The sequence below is a fragment of the Nicotiana tomentosiformis genome, chromosome 12 (assembly GCF_000390325.3).
Source record: "Nicotiana tomentosiformis chromosome 12, ASM39032v3, whole genome shotgun sequence".
NCBI classification, from domain to species: domain Eukaryota; kingdom Viridiplantae; phylum Streptophyta; class Magnoliopsida; order Solanales; family Solanaceae; genus Nicotiana; species Nicotiana tomentosiformis.
In genome coordinates this window covers 109,393,185-109,412,831 of record NC_090823.1, presented here as the reverse complement: position 1 = coordinate 109,412,831, position 19,647 = coordinate 109,393,185, and the positions used below count along the sequence as shown (strand labels likewise).

The window sequence follows — 19,647 nt, the reverse complement described above, 5'->3', positions numbered from 1 at the left end:
TGGATGAGTTGTCAGATTTTGTGAGTTTCGTCGGATTCCGAGATATGGGTCCCATTGGCAATTTTTGGAGTGTAATTTCGAATTTTGTGGGAAAATATTGGTATTTTGATATGAATTAATTTCTATAAATTGTGTGGACTGAATCAAATTTATTGTGGCTAGATTCGAGCCGTTCAGAAATTGGTACGCACAGAATGGAATATTTGGAGCATTATTTAGCTTGCTCGACATTGTATTCGGCTTGTTTGAGGTAAGTAACTCTTCTTATCTTGGAGCTGAGAGTATGAACCCTAATTATATGTGTTATGTATTTGGTGTTGAGGTGACGTACATGCTAGGTGACGGGCGTGTGGGCGTGCACCGTGTGAACTGTGTAGTTATTTGAACTTGTTTGAAATCAGGAAATCTCTACGTACTAGAGTTATCAAAATGTGATTCATGCTATAAACTATGTTTAGACTACATGTTTATCCTGTTGGGACCCACCAAGGTCATTTCTGCTATTAAGTTATCTGTTTTCATTGCATTACATACCCAGTCATACGTATTCACATGCATATCATATCTTAGTATCTATTGTTATTTATTGATATATTATATCATCATTTTTGAGATATTTTTATGACATTGTGAGCCCACGAGAGAGAGACTGAAGAGATTGATGACTGAGTGAAGCCGAGGGCCTGATTGATTATGATATTGATACTGATTTATGATAGCGCTTGGGCTGAAGGAGCCCCTCCGGAGTCTGTACACACCCCCAGTGAGCGCGAGTGATATTATTGAGGGATGGATTTCCTTGGACATGGATTTTTCCGAAGTACTTGATACCTGGAGATGGAATTCTCCACAGGGTTAGATTGCCTCTTTTCCTCGGTACTAGGTGACTTATAGCCAGTGTTGTATATGTTCTGGGATGGATTTCCCTGGGCTGTATGGGCCATATACAGTACCGAGTGGTTGAGCATGATGAGTGGAAAGTGTGAGACAGTGAGATTAAGTACTCTGAGAGTGTCAGTACATGATTCATCTCTGAGATACATGGCATTGGCATGCACACATGACATACAAACATAGAGATATATTTTCCCCATATTGTACGGTATCACGTCATTCATGAATTTTTACACACATTGATATGTGGTCATAGAGAGGTATTTCACACTTGATATTTGGAAAGAAAATGAAATATCTAATTTATTGTGGAAAGGATTTTTGGAAAAATTTACGGTTTTCAAATTATCTCATATTTTATGACGATTTCGGTAAAGGATTTAAGATTTCACTGATATTCTTGAAAAGTGGAACTATTTTCGGAAAACTATGAAAAAGTTGAGCATTTTTATCGCTGAGTTACTTTCTTATTTATATGCTCTACGTTGTTAGGAACTGCTATTGGTTATTGGTGCTGGACCCGACCTATGTTCCAGCTCGTCACTGCTTTCAACCTAAGGTTAGGTTTGTTACTTACTCAGTACATGGGGTCAGTTGTACTGATACTACACTTCTGTACATTGTGTGCAGTTGTTGGCTGTTGTTGTTGCTGTGCGCGATGGTTGCCGGATTTGAAGATGTACCTGCGTTCCTATTGTAGCTGCCTCTTGTTCATGGTAGCCTTAGATTTATAAAAACTATATTTATGTACTTTTCAAATATAAGATGTATTTACTTCATATCATCTTTGTAAATTCTATTTTTAGAAGCTCATGATTTGTACTACCAGTCCTTGGAAAATGTATAAGATTCAGATAATTCCTTTGTTTAATTGTCTTATTAAAAAGTTAATTAAAATTGGATAGTTATTAGTTGGCTTACCTAGGGGGTTGGGTTAGGTGCCATTACGACTAGTGAATTTTGGGTCGTGATAAGGTGGTACCAGAGCTTTAGGTTCATAGGTTCTACAAGTCATGAGCAAGTGTCTAGTAGAGTCTTTCGGATCGGTATGATGACGTCCATACCTATCTTCGAAAGGCTACACGGCATTTAGGATATATACTTCCCATCTTTTGTTCCTTATTGTGCGGAATTGATTCAGCTTGAGACATAACTCTTTGAATTCCTTCCACGTATTCGTATGCGCACATGAGCGCTCGGTATCAGATGTGCATCACCGGCTTGTGATTCTATGAACGAGGTTCGAGATGTGTATTATGTGTTTTGGTGATGGGCCAGTCTGGAGGACTTGAGGCCATGGTTAGATCGTAGCTTAAGCTCGGTAACTTCAATTGTAACTTGTATATTTGGACTCATATGTCCCTACGAGTGGAATTTGTGGCTCGATGAGCGGTGGAATGGCTTTGTGATGGGTATGATGTAACTACGAGATGTGTTAAGACGATTTGAATATGATGAGAAGTGTTTCCTTAAAATGTAAAGGAAAGGCAATTGGGTGCTTGATTTTCGTTTTGATATGACGTACAATTTCGAGTGTAAATGTTTTGAAGGATCTTTTATGTTATTAAATTTTGGGACAAATTAAATTCTCATGTCTTGTTAATGAGTTTGGACTCGAAAAGATTAAGTAATTGCATAGTAATTGTGACTGCGAAAGGGTATAACAAGATACCAATTTGAGGCTAAGCAGGTGGGTTATCCCCTGCAGAGTAATCTACGTAGGTATGTTCCTTATAATGTGAGTGGAAAGTTTCTTTTCTGCCAGTGGGGTGTATGTATTAAGATTTAAATTTGAATCTGGTTGAGAGAGTTGACTTGACTGTCAAGAGAATAAATGCGAGCTTAGAGGATGATCGAGGTATTTTATGGTTGGTGTTATATGAGCTTGAGAAAAATTTTCATTGAACTGACTAAAGTATTATGGCAGCAATAGAGTATGGGTATTGTGAGTTATCGAATGTTTTGATTTATGGCTTTGAGCCAAGTGGGGGAGTCTGCTATTAACAATTTAATTCATGGCTATGGGTCAAATTTTTGTTTTGGTCTGAGGTTTACTTGGGAATTAGTGATGACTTTCAGAGGTGGTGTTCGAGAATAACTGGAGTAAGGAAATTTCTGGATACGGGTTATATTGCGCTTTATGAGTATATGAAAATTGTGGGATGAGTGAGTTATAATTTGTGAATGATGTAGTGCCCACGGAGTATGAATTTGATCGGTGGTATTAAAGTAAAGTTACTTCTTTAAGTGTTATTGTGCTAATGAGGCACGTGTCTCTTGGCCCATTTGGGCAGTGTAATTTGGATTTGAACAAAGGGGGAGACTCTCGAGAAAGTTCCAATAGGTTCGAGGTTTATATATAGCAATTGAGAATTTCTCCGGACTTGTGTATGGATAAAATATGAGATTTGCATTTAATGGCGCCTGGACTTGAGAAAATTCTATATGACTAAGGACTCTACATTACAGTATAAGAAAGGAAAGGGGGACAATTTTTAATTTACATAAGGTTTTTAAGAGTGGATGTCTCGTTTGTGGTGCTTTTGGGGTACTTAAAAAGAATACATTGACTTATGGGCCTTATGGCGGTGTGGTTTTATGTTAGGGTGTCTTATAGTGAGTTGTGGTTAACGATCGTGGTGTTTTAGCAAGGAGAAGTATCAATCTGAAGACAAATTCAGAGGGACTCGGAGAAATAGGACAACTGGGTAGTAGACTGGACCAGTATGGTAATGGTAGGATCGGTCCTTTGGGTAATTACGATGTGGTAAGACTTTACAGATATTTTGGTGGCAATATTCTTGGGTTTGGTGACTTGCGTGGCTTGTTTGAGTTAGAGATATTCAGTTCTAATGGCTTGATTATGTGCAAATGAATTCCAAAGTATTCTTGAAGGTTTCTACCATAGTTTAAGTCGGATACTTTTCTACCGGTGTGGGAAACGTGTTGTGTATTGTGATTTCCTCCTGGAAAGAAGCAAGAGAAAGGTTTCTAACTAATAGGGTATGTAAATTGTTGGTGACTCAAAGTTGATAATGAGATTCTTGTGCTTGTCACATGATGGCATAATAGATGCGGTGTGTTGTGCGGGATTAAAATATACATATACGAGGTGGCAGTTCAGTCTTGAAGGGAAGGTCCCAAATTTTGGACAACATGGTCAACTTCATATATTTAGATAAATGTTATAACTGCTTGGTAATCCCCGAGAAGGGTGCGCATTTCAAAAAGTGCATTGTGTTTCGATGTCATTAGTATTACGATACACACCTGGTTGATAGAATGCTGATATTCAAATTATTGCTATGCGGCACAGAAGTATTATGGAAATATTCCGAGTGGGATGATCGTGCATTAAGGATGTGATAGTCATTTGGGCGATGAAGATTGGATCAGAAATGGTGATTCATGTGTTCTAGGGATTTGAAGACTGAGAGTTTTCAGAAGCTTATTGTTTCATGGTTGTGGACTGTGAAGTAGTGGCCGAAGCCAGCCAAATGATAGTATGTATTATGATTTCAGTTATTATGGATTTTTGGAGGGTTATTTATCTATTTGTGGGTAACCAGAGCTGATTTGGGGGTCCATTGGTAGGCCCAATTAGGATGTGTGTTCCACGCCAAGTCGGATTGGTTGGCTTCATACTGCTATTATTGAGGGATGTACCATTCGCTTGATGTTGAGATTATTCGTGTTCTGAAATGATTTGTGAGTTACTCTTTTATGCTACGAGAAATTGTGATTCATTGGTTATGCACACATGGTGTGGTTCTATTAGGGGCCTTATGGCGGAATTTGAGCGAGATGAGTATTTGGGTATTGCATGATTGATTGCGTATTGGTTATGTTCTTTCAGGTTTTTTGTGGCATTGTGTCATTTGCTTCTCCGTGGTTATTGATTTTGAGCAGGGTGGCTCGAGGTATATAATATGGGCCAGCATTTGGATGGGGTCACACATTGCAGCGGAGTTATGTTAAGGTATGAACCTTGTGTTAAAATTGTGTGATGGTTCTACGGTGTGTGATGGATTTATTTTCAGTATTTCGTTGTGGTAGTGCTTGTTAATCTGGCAGACAGTTCTCTCACTTGAGTCATTTTCAGAATGTATAAGATTCAGAAAATTCTTTTGTTTAATTATCTTATTAAAAAGTTAATTGAAATTGGATAGTTATTAGTTGGCTTATCTAGCGGATTGGGTTAGGTGCCATCACAACTAGTGGATTTTGGGTCGTGACACTATCAATTGCAGGCGTTTAATAATGACTCTGCAAGGCATTTTGAGTATGAACATGAGCTACAGGATGTTCAACTTTTATCCCAACCGATAGACAGTAATCATCAAAAGTTTGAGATGAGAATTCTCCAACATTATCAAGGCGAATAGCCTTTATAGGATAATTTGGGAATTGTGCCCTTATTCGAATTATTTGGACTAATAGCTTTGCAAACGTCAGGTTGCGAGATGATAGTAGGTACACATGAGACCATCTTGAAGAGACATCTATTAGGACTATAAAATATCTAAACAACCCACTTGGTAGGTAAATGGGTCCACATATATCCCCATGTATACGTTCTAAAAAGGCAGGGGATTCAATGGCAACATTTATTGGTGATGGTCTAGTGATCATTTTGCCTTGATAACAAGCATCACAAGAAAATTTATTATTTGTAAGAATCTTCAGGCTCTTTAATGGATGCCCACTCGATTTTTTAGTAATTTGTCTTATCATTATTGATCCAGGATGGCCCAAACGGCCATGTCCAAGTACAAAAATATTTGAATCAGTAAACTTCTGGTTTACGATAGAGTGTGCTTCAACTGTACTAATCTTTGAATAGTATAAATCAGAAGATAAAGTTGGTAACTTTTCTACAATGTACTTCTGGCCCGAAACATTCTTTGTAATACAAAGATATTCCATATTCATTTCATCTATCGTCTCAACATGATACCCATTTCAGCGGATATCTATAAAACTCAATAAGTTTTTTCGGGACTTGGAGGAGAATAATGCATTGTCTATTATAAGTTTTATTCCCTTAGACATAAATACAACAGCTCTACCAGAGCCTTCAATCAAACTTATATTACCAGAAATTGTAGAAACATTTGCTTTTTTCCTATGCAAATAAGAAAAGTATTCCTGATCTTTGAATATGGCATGAGTTGTTCCACTATCAATTACACAAATATCTTCATGATTGGTCTTTGATCCAAACATAATTTGAGGATTATCCATATTCTTCAAAATGACATAAATAAAATATATTATAATAAACATCATTATCAAAGTATAACTTTTATTTATGTACATCAATTACATAACCATATTATCTATTACAAACAACCAAAATTAAAATATTTACATTTCTACAAATTCACCATCGATCACATGACTTGTTTCTCCTTCTGGGAGTGCAAAGTAATCAGCTACATCCAAATGCATGAAGTCTAAATTATCTTTAGAAATAAAATTTGCTTCAGTATTTTTCTCTGTCTTCTTCAGGGAGGCTTGATAAAGTTCAACCAGGTGCTTAGGCATACGACAAGTACGTGACCACTGCCCTTTTCCGCCACATCTATAGCATGCATATTTTGCATTTGTTGCTTGCACCACTTTATGCTTTTGTTCCTTCCTTTTCCACTGCGGGTGGTGAGGAGGGTTCTTTGGTGCATTATTATTACCATGATTAGAGTTTCTTCCCCGACCATGGCCATGACCATGATTGGAGCCACGACCTCTTCCACGCTTAGCTTGGTGGTAGTTTGTCTCATTCACTTCAGGGAATGGACAAGAACCAGTTGGTCGTCTTTCATAATTTTTCATTAATAGCCCATTATGTTGCTTGGCTACAAGAAGATGTGAGATAAGTTCAGAATAATTTTTTGAATCCAATCTCTCGATATTGCTGTTGCAGGAGCATATTCGAGGCATAAAAAGTAATGAAAGTTTTCTCCAACATATCATGATCAGTAATATTATCACCACATAATTTTAATTGGAAAATAATTCTGAACATAACAGAGTTATACTCACTGATAGATTTAAAATCTTGTAGCCTTAAATGAGTCCAATCATATCGTGCATGTGGAAGAATGACCATCTTCAGGTGGTCATATCTATCTTTCAAATTATTCCACAGTATGACTAGATCTTTAACAGTAAGATATTTTATTTTCAGGCCCTCATCAAGGTGATGGCGTAGGAATATCATTGCTTTGGCACGGTCTTGGTTTGATGCCTGATTTTTGTCCTTGATGGTGTCTGCTAGACCCATCGCATCAAAATGAATTTCGGCATCAAGCACCCAAGACATGTAGCTTTTGCCCGATATATTCAGGGCTACAAATTCAAGTTTAGAAAGATTTGACATTATTTTTTAAAAAAAAGTTCGTACCTCTGATACTTTCAAAGTATTTGCTCGAGATGGCAGAGTCTCGTGCTGATAACGTGTTATAAAATAAAGACTGTAAGTAAAGACAAGTACAGAAAGAAACTGATATATTATTCAAATTTCAAACTTATGTACATGATGAACTGAAAACTCCTCTATTTATAGAAGAGAGGAAGCAGATGCGAGGCTTTTCTTTAGCTGCTTGTAAGCTGTCTACATGAGCTGCTTGCAACATGCCTGCTTAATAAGAAGCTGCTGCAAATCATTTCATTGAGTTACTTGCAACCTGCCTACATTAGCTGCTTGTAGATAAATTTCAACAGAGTACTAAATGGATAATCTTTTTCAGGAAGATTATCTATAGCGGAATAATAAATGGAAATCCACAATATAATATTTTCATAACAAGTGCAATATATAATCAAATAATATTTTTAAAATGAGTTTTAAAAAAAAAAGGAAAAAATATTTATGGACAAACGGGTTTTTATAGTATTTAAAAAAGAATTCCAAAAATTAGTTTTATAGGCGATTGCTTGTCTACCGTCAGATCCCTGTTGACTTGGTGAAGATGATCGAGACTCATCATTATAAAAGGGACACCCATTAGGGCAAACATAACAACTGTTTCAGCAGCGCCGCCATCCTCCTCCTATAAATTCCCTCTCTACCATCACAAACACTACTTTCTTTAATCTTTTTTTACCTTGGTTATCTCTTTTTGTCTTTGATTATCAGTGAGTTTTTTTTTTTTAATAGAAATTGAGTGGTTATCATATCTTTGTAGTGAACTAGAAAGGGAAAGAATGATGAGATCTTTAGCATATGTGCAAACGCAGCATCGCCTGGTTAAACGTGGGTGCAGTGAGCGGCACTTTCCACACGAGATTTCTGACTCTCCCTTTCTCCTACTAAATTCGTCTGCTATTTCTTTTCTTTTTTTTCCAATTGAAAGAAAAAAAAGGATTGAACTTTGAAACTTTAGAAGAATATATGTGGTTGAACTTGAAAAACAAAAAAATTCTGTCCAGAAATGGGACCTGTTTGTCAGTTGGCCAATTTATTTGGCGTAATTTTTAATACCGATAGTTTTCGGGCCAGTTTAATTAGTTGAGTACTTGTTATCCATCAAAACATAGACAAATAACAAAAATCACTTGATGTTAATATCGATTAACTTTATTGACTTAACACATTCCTTGGTGCATATGCGGTTCAAATTAAATAGCAACCTCTAGGTCTTAATCTCATGGATATTTAGAGAGCAAAGTAATTAAAATGGTAGATGATTTCTAGTTTCAATGGAGAAAAGAGAAGGACCAAGCTTTGCTACTACATTTGGATGATTGATTGATTTGTTGAATCCATAATCATAGTAACACTAACTGTTTAGAAGAAAAAAATTAATAATGGAACCTCCTAAGAAGAAGAAAAACACAAGTCAGTTCTTACAATGCCTCAATATCTTCTTTGTCAATAAAAAGATCATAAATGTGCCAACCGTTTGTACAACGAACAATTTTTAAGCAAAGTTGTATTTTAGGACTCAAAGCCTAAACTTATTATATCCACAATTTCAGCATGATCTATCAAACAAAATGATATAATAAGCACTTGTACTTGTGTATGGGCCTTAATAGCTGGCCAAACTTATCTAATCCTACAAGTATTTTTTTTTTTCAAAGTTGAAATGTTTGGCCAAATTTTTGGAAGAAGAAAAAGTGATTTTGAGAAGCAGAAGCATACTAATTGATGTTCAGAAATGTTTTTCAAATTAATTAGTCAAACACAAACTGCTTCTCACCAAAAGTATTTTTGAGAAAAACACTTTTGAAAAAAAATACTTCTCAAAATAAGCTGATTTTTGTAACTTGGCCAAACAGGCTCTTAGCTTTAATGAAATTAAAATACAAGTAAGCAATCAACGAAATCTATATTGGGATATTGTGCTTTAAAAGTTTAATAATGGTATTGCATGAAAAAGAACAGTTTAATGGAAAATTAGTAGCATAAAGGAAGTTTACGAGGTTCAAATCTAATACTTTGCTCCTAACAGTATTTCGCAAATCTAATGCATTTGACGAAATGAATAAATGTAGACAATATTCAAAAGTTAAGAGGTAAATTTGACCCCTTTTTCCTCCTATTCCATAATATATCTCTATTACTAACCAAGGCAGGTGATTCTACACCTTCGGCATAAAGAATGAAAAGGGTATCTCTAATATCCTTAATAGATTTTTTCTACAATGTTGGAAATGAAATGATAAAATTAGAACTTGTATTCCAGAAAAGGTTCTCCTGGAAAATAAAAGCTAAAGAATGTTTTGGCAAGAAGCTATAACTTAAAGATTCATCTACGAAACTGAGTCTATGCAATACATTCAAGAATCACTGCACTTCACATTGAACTGCAAGGGCCTCTACTATGATCTTTATAGTTCTACAAAGTTTACACTAAACCATAGTGATTAGCAAACGGATTGTTACCCGATAATAAAAAATCCTACCAGTTCATAGCATCGAATATGATATATGGCACGAGAAAATGTTACAGTTAACAGAATATAGGCATCCAAAATGATGACAAAAAATACAATAGTTATAGAACAAAACACCAGAATCCAATTTCACTTCTTTTAGAATGGCAACAGTGGAACAAAAGTCCTTAAATTACTGATGAAAAAACATTTCCGTGTGATATCCCTTATTGAGAAGGGGATATAACTTATGACAACTAATCTTATCTTCTGTTGGGATTACAAATATTGGAACTCCACCCCTCCCCCCTTCTTCCAACTCCCAAGCAACAAATCCCAAAATGTATCAAAAAAGAATCAAGAAACACTTTGCAAAACAAATATCAATGTGTCTGCTACCTGCCTTTTAATCTATACACAACCACCAGAGCTCTTCCTCATATTCATTGATGATCAAAACAATAGTGTTAGGGGTTGAACTTCTTCCCCTATTTGAATATTTCGTTCGCATATACACTCGAGCCATTTATCGTGTCCAATTTCTTGATCTTACTCGCAATCCAACCCACATACTTCTAACACGAGTCCATCTCTTGACACGAATGGATTGATTCGGACCCACAACAACGAAAGGATAGAAGCTAGAAGGATAGACCACACAACGATGATAGTTGGAACATTGCTTTGTTTCCCCATCAAACCTTTGAGGAAGGGGTACAAATGAACAATGACCCATAAGGCGAAGAAAAGCTTGCCGAATAAAGGACCCCACGAATCATATCCGTTGTTGATTGCATCTGAAACTCCAACTACAACTCCTATGATGTTGATAATTAACAAGGTCATCGGAACAATCAACAAGGATGTCCACTTGAAGAGGTAAAGCTCAGAAAACTCCCCGTCATCTGCTGCTTTTGATGTGACAGTGAAGTTTGTGTTGACACCAGCCAAAACTTTAAGAAGACCTTGTATAAGAGCAAAAAAGTGGGACGAGACACCACCAATAACCCAGAATTGCTCATTTCTCCACATGTCATCTATGCCAACATCTCCCCACCGTATCTCCAGAATAGTGGTCGCAGCAATTGATATAAAAAGTGCCATGAACACAATGCTGGCATAGTTGCTAAGCTGCAGACAGCAAAGAATAGTCAGCAAAAATACATTAGATGAGTTTATGACGTTTTATTTTGGTTCTATCCTGTTATTAAAATTTTATAGGAACTGAAGATAGTGAAATTTCAAGTACGCGGCCAGTCGGCCACAATACACAGACACCAGAAATTGGAATCATGGTTTAAATGACAGACTGAATAGCATGCGAATATGGGGGGTGGGAAGGAAAATGTTTTTTTTTTTTTTCTTATTAAGATTAACAAAACAATAGCCAACGGTTGTCATGCTGTTTCTTGAAAGAACTCTCCCAGTTTGGGATTTAGTAATTTGTGTATCTCACACATCAAAAGAAATATAGCACTTCACATAAGATGCTATTTTGCTAGAAATCAATTAAGGGAATTCAAACATTCGATATGCATGGATTTTTTCAGAACAGAGGTTTATGCGACACAGAACTTAAAATACACAATTGATGCAACATGACCAAATGAATAACAACGAAACAATGAAGGGGAAGCCCTACCTCTGGAACGATGAATTTCCCAGTAAGCAAACAGAATGCTGGCAATGTACAATATGCAATCAGAGGGATGGAAGTCAATGGATAGACAACTGAATTTATGTATGAAAACCGCTCCAATGGTTTCAGACCACACCCATATCCATACCAAATGGGACAATGTCTACTAAAGAAAATCTCAACAGATCCCAAGGCCCACCGCAGAACCTGATGCAGACGATCTGAAAGATTGATAGGAGCTGACCCCTTAAATGCAGGCCTTTTCGGCATGCAGTACACAGACCTCCAACCATGGCAGTGCATCTTGAACCCAGTTAAGATATCCTCAGTAACAGATCCATAAATCCATCCAACCTGGTAAACATGGTATAAATTAATAAGTGAGCCCACCAAATGCAGAATGCATCTCGAGCTTAAAACAAATTTAAGAAACTAAGCAGTTCTTTTACCTCTTTACCCCATTCTGTTTTGTCTTCATAACCACAGCTAATAACATGGATGGCTTCTTTCAGGAGAGATGCTGAGGTTGCTCCTAGAGGAACACCGCCATCTTCTAAAAGTGTTGAAGCAACAAATACTGGTGATTGTCCAAATTTCTTCTCGAGTTTTATTTGGGGCATGAGTAATGCTTTTTCATTATCTATTCCTGTATCAAATGAGTTGGTTAGCATAGATTTATATCTAAAAAAGCTCTAGCATAAGAAAGGGAAGAACGTGCTGTGGAAAATAAAGAGGAAATTATTCTGTAATGAATATATGTGCAAGTAGAAAATAAATCCAAATTCAACTAATAAATCCAAATTCAACTATCTATTTAAGACTTAAGGCTAGATATTGGTCAGCGGTTGCATCTCAAAGTTCCTTTTTCTTACCTTCAATTCCTTCCTCAATATTCTCAAGGGCATGAATCTGAGTCGAAGCATCCTTGCCTTTTATCTTCTTTTTATCCTTGCTCGTTTTCCCTTTCTTATGCTTCTTTCGAGATTTACAACAAAAGCAACACCAGTTCGGCCAACAATTGCACGTTTTCCCTGGAGGTTTTGCCTTCTTTGGAGCATCATATCCATAAAGTGCTTGCCTCCTGAAGACGCATCCCGTTCCCACATAAATCGGACCCTGGATCCCATCAAGTCCTTTCATATTTATCTGTTCCCAAAAAGCATAAAATTATCTTCAGTAAGGTAGCTGAGGGTGCATATCATATCCATATGCACAAGCAAAAACAGATAACAAGATATGGATCTGTGCAAAATTACATAAGTCATAAATAACTAAAGAAGGCATTCTTACGCACATCAAAGAAGACCACATTGCGGTTTGAGTATCTATCATGTCGATCAATGCCATCAAATCTTTGAGGAAATTGTACATAGCATATTTTCTTTCCTGAAGTGGGGTCCATCATAAAGCACATAGCTTCTCGCAGTGCCTTACTGTTATTTATATAGTGATCACAATCCACGTTGAGTAAATAAGGAGCATTTGAGATGACCGCTGACACCCGCATCTACAATCACATTTTATAAAGTGGGTCAATAGCCACTAGATTAAGTCTAATGCTGTACTTTTAGAAAAAGATGGAAGATGACTTACCAAAGCATTCATGGCACCGGCCTTTTTGTGGTGATCAAACCCTGGCCTCTTCTCACGAGAAACATAAACAAGGCGAGGCAGAACTTTCCCTTCAATATCACGGACACCATCATGACCCAGGAAGACCTTTGTACAGAAATGAAACAGGTTAGTTCACAATTTTAACATCGTAAATTTGGAGAATGAAGAGAGCAAAAGCAAAACCTGGATCATCCCGGGGTGATCCCTGACATTATTCCCCGGCCAAGGGGTTCCATCTTGCATGGTCCAACCATCCTCAGGAACCTTTTGTGCCATGGAAACCAATCCATTTATTCGAACCTTAAATTCTTCATAGTCTCTCTGCGCCAAAAATGTTACCAAGTTTATGTCTTCAGCAATAGTTATTAACAATCATATCAACACACCTGGGAAATCGAGGATGCGGAATGAAAATTTGAATAAACAGCACACCTTCATGGCACGGCGTTCCCTCACAAATGATGGATTTACTTTGTTCTTCAAATAATCAACCTTCTCAGCAAAATACCACTCGGGGGCTCGAGGCTCTATGCTAAATTTCTTGCAGAATGGGACCCATTTCCTTGCAAACTCAGATGTCTCAGATAGTGCCTCAAAAGTAAGCATGGCAGCACCATCATCAGAGACATAGCATGCGACCTTGTCCACCGGATAATCCACAGCAAGAATAGAGAGAACAGTATTTGCAGTAATAAGTGGAGGCTCTTTTAATGGATCCACAGTACTAACAAAAACGTCGATATGGGCTAACTCAGAAGGCTTCCCTTCTTTCTCATACCTGAGAAAAATATATGGAAGAGAATAGGTTAGGACACAATTGAGGGGTAAGAATCATAGATATTGATGTGTACATAGACATAAAATGTATAGTAAATTATACATTGTATGTCTTAAAAAAATGTATACCTTAGTGACAGCCTATCTAGGTACGTCTCTCGCTTAATAGGTAACCATTTTGGGAACTGATCGAATATCCAGGATACGGCAAACCATATTTCACATATAATAGACACCAGCCACAATCCATAAGCACCATGGACAGGGTGCATTATTCTATAGTGGAAAAAGAGCCCAAGAATTGCAAGTCGAAGTAAAATCATTAATCTGTATGGGCTTAGCTTGCTAGAGGAAATAGGCATCTTTCTTGAAAGTGGTTGTCTACCTTCGTCCATCCTGCAAGATGGTTAAGGGAACAGAGATAAATCTCAAGATTCCGAAATACATTCAAATAAAGCACCAAACAACATTTAGAATAAATAAGGTCCTCACTGGAACACCTGAACATGTAGTACACACAAAACAATTAAGAGAAAACAAAGAGATTGAGAGAGAGAGAGAGAGAGAGAGAGGGAGGATGTGCTTTGTGCCTACTTCAGAGGACTCCAGTGGATAGTGAATCTACACTTCTCTAAGATATTATACCCGACAGCACATATACTGAATAACTTTGGCCACCACGGCTTAGGCAAATGGAAAGAAAACACATATCATCTATGTTGCTCGGACTCTCCGAAAATATTGATGGGTGCGTGTCGGATCCTCGAAAAATAGCCGACACGGTTGCGACAGTTGTTTTGGAGAGTCCGTGCAACATAGCATATCGTTTATCCTGATCTCTCATGACCTTATTAGTGGTATCATCAGTTTCCAGTTTTTACTAATTTTTAGAGCATCATATGAACCATACATAATGATGATTTGAACTCCCTTACTAGTCTCGGTGTAAAATAAAGGAGAGTGTATCGAACTAGCAGAATTTGTTTCTAATGATATTTACCCCCCCCCCCCCCACAACAATCGATCAGGGCAAGCGGGCAGCCCATCAAGGAAAAACGAAAAAGAAAAATAGTAAGGTATGAAGTTACTCCAAGTAGTAGAATCTATATTTGCATATTTTGCTTTCCATTTCTTTTTCTTATTTCCCCCTTGCTAATCTAACTAAAAAAAAAAAATTGAAATAAAACTCTTCAAAAGAAATGGTTTGTGCCCAAAAATCACACCTGAGATCCTGACTAATCCTACAACATTCCTCCATTTTCTTTTCCATTTTTTACTGGATAAGTAAGACTTGCGTCCGCTTTTTAGCTTTTGATTCAAGCCCCTTAATTAATTACTCGATGTGCCTGCTTAATTTTTTGTCCAAAAAATCCCATGGTCCTCCCACAAGAATGGGACATAGCAGAACTAATCCCATTGACAAGTTCCTCTTGCCATTAAGCATTTTTGGAAAGAAAAAAAAACAAAGTCAAAGCTGCTAAGACAGCGTGGAGATTCAATTTGATGAATAAGCAAAAGTACATATGAGTTCTCAAACCAATCCAACTCAAAAGAGAAAAGCAACAATTAAGTAGGGGACTCAGTTGTTTTTAAATTTTATCCCCACTCAAAACAGCTGCTATTTCCATTTATGTACTTAGTGAAATTATGATAATATTAGCTAATTTTGGAACATTCCAAAACTTGGATAGAGACTAAGAAGACGTCTGAAATGCTCCAAATTCCATGACTTAAGAAACAGGCTGTCTCCACATGTAGGACCTCAAAGATTTTGGCCTCATACTGAAGTAACAACAACACCACCTCATTTTCTTTAGCACATAATCACTCAAAATGCTATAAGATGTCTGCACTTGCTAGAAATCTTAAGTCAAATTACCATTGCCAAGAATATAACAAGCAAGTCATATCATCATCAGCGCTCACTTAAGAGATTGAGAAACGAAAAGAAAAGGAAAAAATACACCTACTTGGGCAAATCAGGATCCAGCTCATCTCCATCATTGTTATAACCACCTCCTTCATGCTTAACCATCTGTAATTTATCATTCTGTTTTTTCTTCCAATCCTCCATTCTCTCCTTCCATGCAACACTACCATACCCATAGACTGCCAGATCTTTCTTAGGATCCATAGGGCGAGGAGGCACTGCAAAGAGCGGCCATATTAAGCCTCTAGTTCACAAATTGGTCGAAGAATTATTATTATCATAAAAGAGATTCAGATTAACTTACAAGACATGGAAGAATCCGAAACTGGATGAACTTTCTTTCCACGACTCATAAATGGTGGGATAATAAGAGCATGCTTGTCAGCTGAAATTGTATCATCCTACAACACAATATCCTAAATGTTTAGCTAAAATCTAACAAACTATGAATACCAAGATGACAAATATTGAGTTCATTACCTCTTGACCATAAGTAAGAAGAGGGATCTCAGTGCCAAGGGCAGCAGGATCCATCTCCGATGGGGTAGCAGTCCCGGAAGCATTAGGATGGCCCCGACCAAAGTTAAGACGAGCTGAAAGGGCAGCCTCAGCAGTTTGTTGAGGGTCAAACTCATTGTCCAAATCATCAAATTCATCTTCTTCATCATCCCCTTCAACTCGAGGACTTCCTTTGATACGCTTGTACCGTGTTTTGCATTGAGGGCAAGCTTGATTCCCCTCTCTCCTTTCATACTCATAGCAGGGTCTGCAAACAGGGAATGCACATTCATTGCAAGCAACAAATGGCTCCTCATCTACTGTAATCTCAATCTCATCTCCACAAATCTGGCAAATCTGCCCACTTAATTCTTTTACAGAAGTTACCTGCAATCAAGCCACCATAGAAAAGATTAAACTCATCAGATCAAGAAATTCCATGCTTAGAATCTATATTCATACTTAACAAATTAATACTAATAATCTATTAGCCAGCCAAAAAAAAACCTAGGACACAAACAAATTTTGCCCAAATTATGCAAGAAAGAAAGCTTTAGCTAACTGGAAATTAATGTAGCTTGCTGAAATGAGCTGAAAGATCCAATTTTGGAAAGTTAATTGCTTGATACTAGGGAAACTTGGAACTTTTATTCTCTAAAGATCACATTTTTAGCACAAGAAAAAGGGAAATGAGCAAATAGGCAACTTCAAAAAGGACAAATGCAGTCAAGAACATTGCCACCGACACAAAAATGGACCTCAAAAAGCCATTTTTAGAGCACCAATTCCTCAAATCTCTTCAAACAACTCAAGATAAAGCTGCAAAGGAGATAAAAATAGAATAAAAATTAAGAAAGTTGGGATCTTGAAAGCACTTACTCTTCCCACTTCATCAGCATTGATGAGAACAAACTCATTCCTATTATGTGAACCAGCAATAAGCCTCCCTTTAGTATCCATTTCAACTCCCAAATCTCAACTTCAAAACACCTTTTACACACAAAACATTACCCAAATAACACACTAAGAAATCACTCAACAAGACCCCATTACATTACACATTCAAGAAAAAGCAAAAGCCTTTTATTCTCCTCTTTCTTCTACTGTTCTTGAACACCCATTAATTAAAGAATGACTGAAAATGATGTACAAACACACAGATACATACACATTATTAGTACTATAGAGAATTGGGTGTACAAAAATATAGGGACTATTTATTATAGGAAAAAATGTATGTGGGATAAAAAAAAAATAGTCTTTAGAGTTTAGGGTAGTGGGTTTTGATTCTTTTCTTGAATGAGAGAAAAAAACCCAAGTTAATATGGAAAATGGGTTTTCCTCTCTCTCTCTCTCTCTAGATATCACTTCAATGTTGAGCTGTAAGTGGGGTGGATCAGAAAATCAATCACACGGGCAGTTGAATAACAAGGGATCAGACAAAGACAGTAAGAGAGAGAGAGAGAGAGAGAGAGAGAGAGAGAGAGAGAGAGAGAGAGAAAGTGTGTGTGTGTTGAAAGTTCAACGCGTAATGTATAAGGGACACAGATCAGTTTGATGGATCTTTGATGATCAAAGAGTAAGGGGTGTGGGACTGTGGTAATTGGGGGTGGGGGTGCATGTGGGACCCAAGTCGGTGGTGGTAATGATGTGGGTCCCACAAGAGGTAACGGTGGTTCTTGGAAGGAGGTTTGGGAGGGGGGGGGGGGGGGTTTTGTATAATCTTACTCAAAACTGGTTCTTTTAGCTTAAATGAGCCTTTAGTTGACAGCAATTTTGGAAATAAAAAATGTAATAATGATGGAGATGATTGTGATGTCTCAACTTTTTACTGTTTTAAGGTTATTCTCGGGGATTTGAGTCAAATGAGAGAGAAGGGTATGACAAGGGGTGATTTATATATACGCATGTTCGACTGCATAAATGTAAAACATAATTTGAAATTGATTTAATAAATGCTTTACCTTCCTAACTTATATGCAAAAAAATTTGACACACCTTCGTTTCAAAGAAAACCTTTTTACATATCATTTTTTTTAACGTGCTTAACATACACCAATTTTTTTTCTTGCTAATACATACACCAATTTTGCTCAGCTAGTTTTTTAAAATCAAAAAAATAATTGCGTAAGGAGGGTTAAATTTTGTCCAAAACCTTATTTAAGTTCCACGTATCAAAAAACAAACCAAAAATATATCTTGAGCATGTATATCTAGGAAAACTGACCCATTTTCTGATTCTAAAAAATTTTGAACTTTCGAAAATTTTATTAATATCACTAAGTAGTGTGGTGAAATAGTTGAACCCTTTCATTCTTAATTAGAAGTTTCACGTTTGAGTTATCACAATGAAAAACTTGATAAAGAACACTTTATTCTATAGTAGGCTTAAATTAAACCCAAATTAGTCAGAAAATAACTAATTTTCCAATATGAATTGTTAAATCAAAAAGGAAAGAGAGAGAAAAAAAATAATACTAGCAATAAGAAATAGGTTCAAACCTCAATAAAGAAAATAAAATATGATAGGTAATTTTCTTTCATCTATTTGTAAGTTTTAATACATATGATAATGTAACTAATAAATACTCGATAAAATAATTGAGGTAGTGATTTTATGTCATTGTCATGAAAAAAATTAGAGAATAACACTAGCAAGTAGACCTCTAAAGCACATTAGAGAAACATTCCAAAGAATCGATATGAGAATCAATAGGGGGGGGAATAAATAGGATATTGGAAGACCAAAGCATGTGTACAGAAATGCATCCACATGCCCATTGTGGTTTCTCAGCAAGGGGACTCAGACAACTGGTTCTCTTTAATGGACATATTAATAACAAAACAATACAGTAAAGTGGACCCTTTGGATGCTTCTTCAACATGTTTGGCAAGAGCCGAATACAATATTTATTTGAACGCAATATTTTTAACGCAAAACATAAATTTTATGAGTGAACATATATTAAAAATAATAATAAATAATAAATATATAATGTGTTTAATATTAAAAACCTTAATATTTCAACTTATGCTATATATATTTTGAATCGGCTTATGAAGTTGGCCCTGTCAAAAGAAATTCATTCAACGCCCAACTCAGTCCCTTGCCCACACTCCATTAAATGTTCATCTGACGTATCTGTAGAGTGAAGTGGTTTTCATTTAATTTTTGTTTAGTTTTTGCAAGTCTCTTTAAAAATATATTTTGAGAAAGAGTATCTGTTGGATTAGCTTTTAAGAAGATCTATTTGGAAGGGTTAGTTTTTGAAAACATGTTAGGTTCAATTTGTTTTTTTAGTGCTTAACGACATTTTACTTTGATCTTCGAGAAGATTAATCTAGATCTACTTTTTAAATTGAAACGTCAACGGATTTGGTTTCTGGAAAATCCTTAATTAAGAAAAAATATTAG

General features: G+C 36.5%; 1 protein-coding gene across 1 annotated transcript; it reads right to left on the bottom strand.

Moving 5' to 3' along the window:
- Window positions 1-9,896: 9,896 nt before the first annotated feature.
- On the bottom strand, window positions 9,897-17,716 carry LOC104095471 (cellulose synthase A catalytic subunit 2 [UDP-forming]-like). The gene is made up of 13 exons (XM_009601618.4): window positions 17,112-17,716; window positions 16,215-16,619; window positions 16,039-16,135; window positions 15,775-15,952; window positions 13,934-14,200; window positions 13,460-13,805; window positions 13,211-13,348; window positions 13,007-13,132; window positions 12,708-12,920; window positions 12,286-12,559; window positions 11,863-12,059; window positions 11,417-11,767; window positions 9,897-10,905 (listed from the first exon to the last, which is right to left on the bottom strand). Exons 1-13 carry the CDS (start codon window positions 17,190-17,192, stop codon window positions 10,324-10,326), a joined length of 3,255 nt encoding a protein of 1,084 aa, XP_009599913.1. The 5' UTR covers window positions 17,193-17,716; the 3' UTR covers window positions 9,897-10,323.
- Window positions 17,717-19,647: the final 1,931 nt, after the last annotated feature.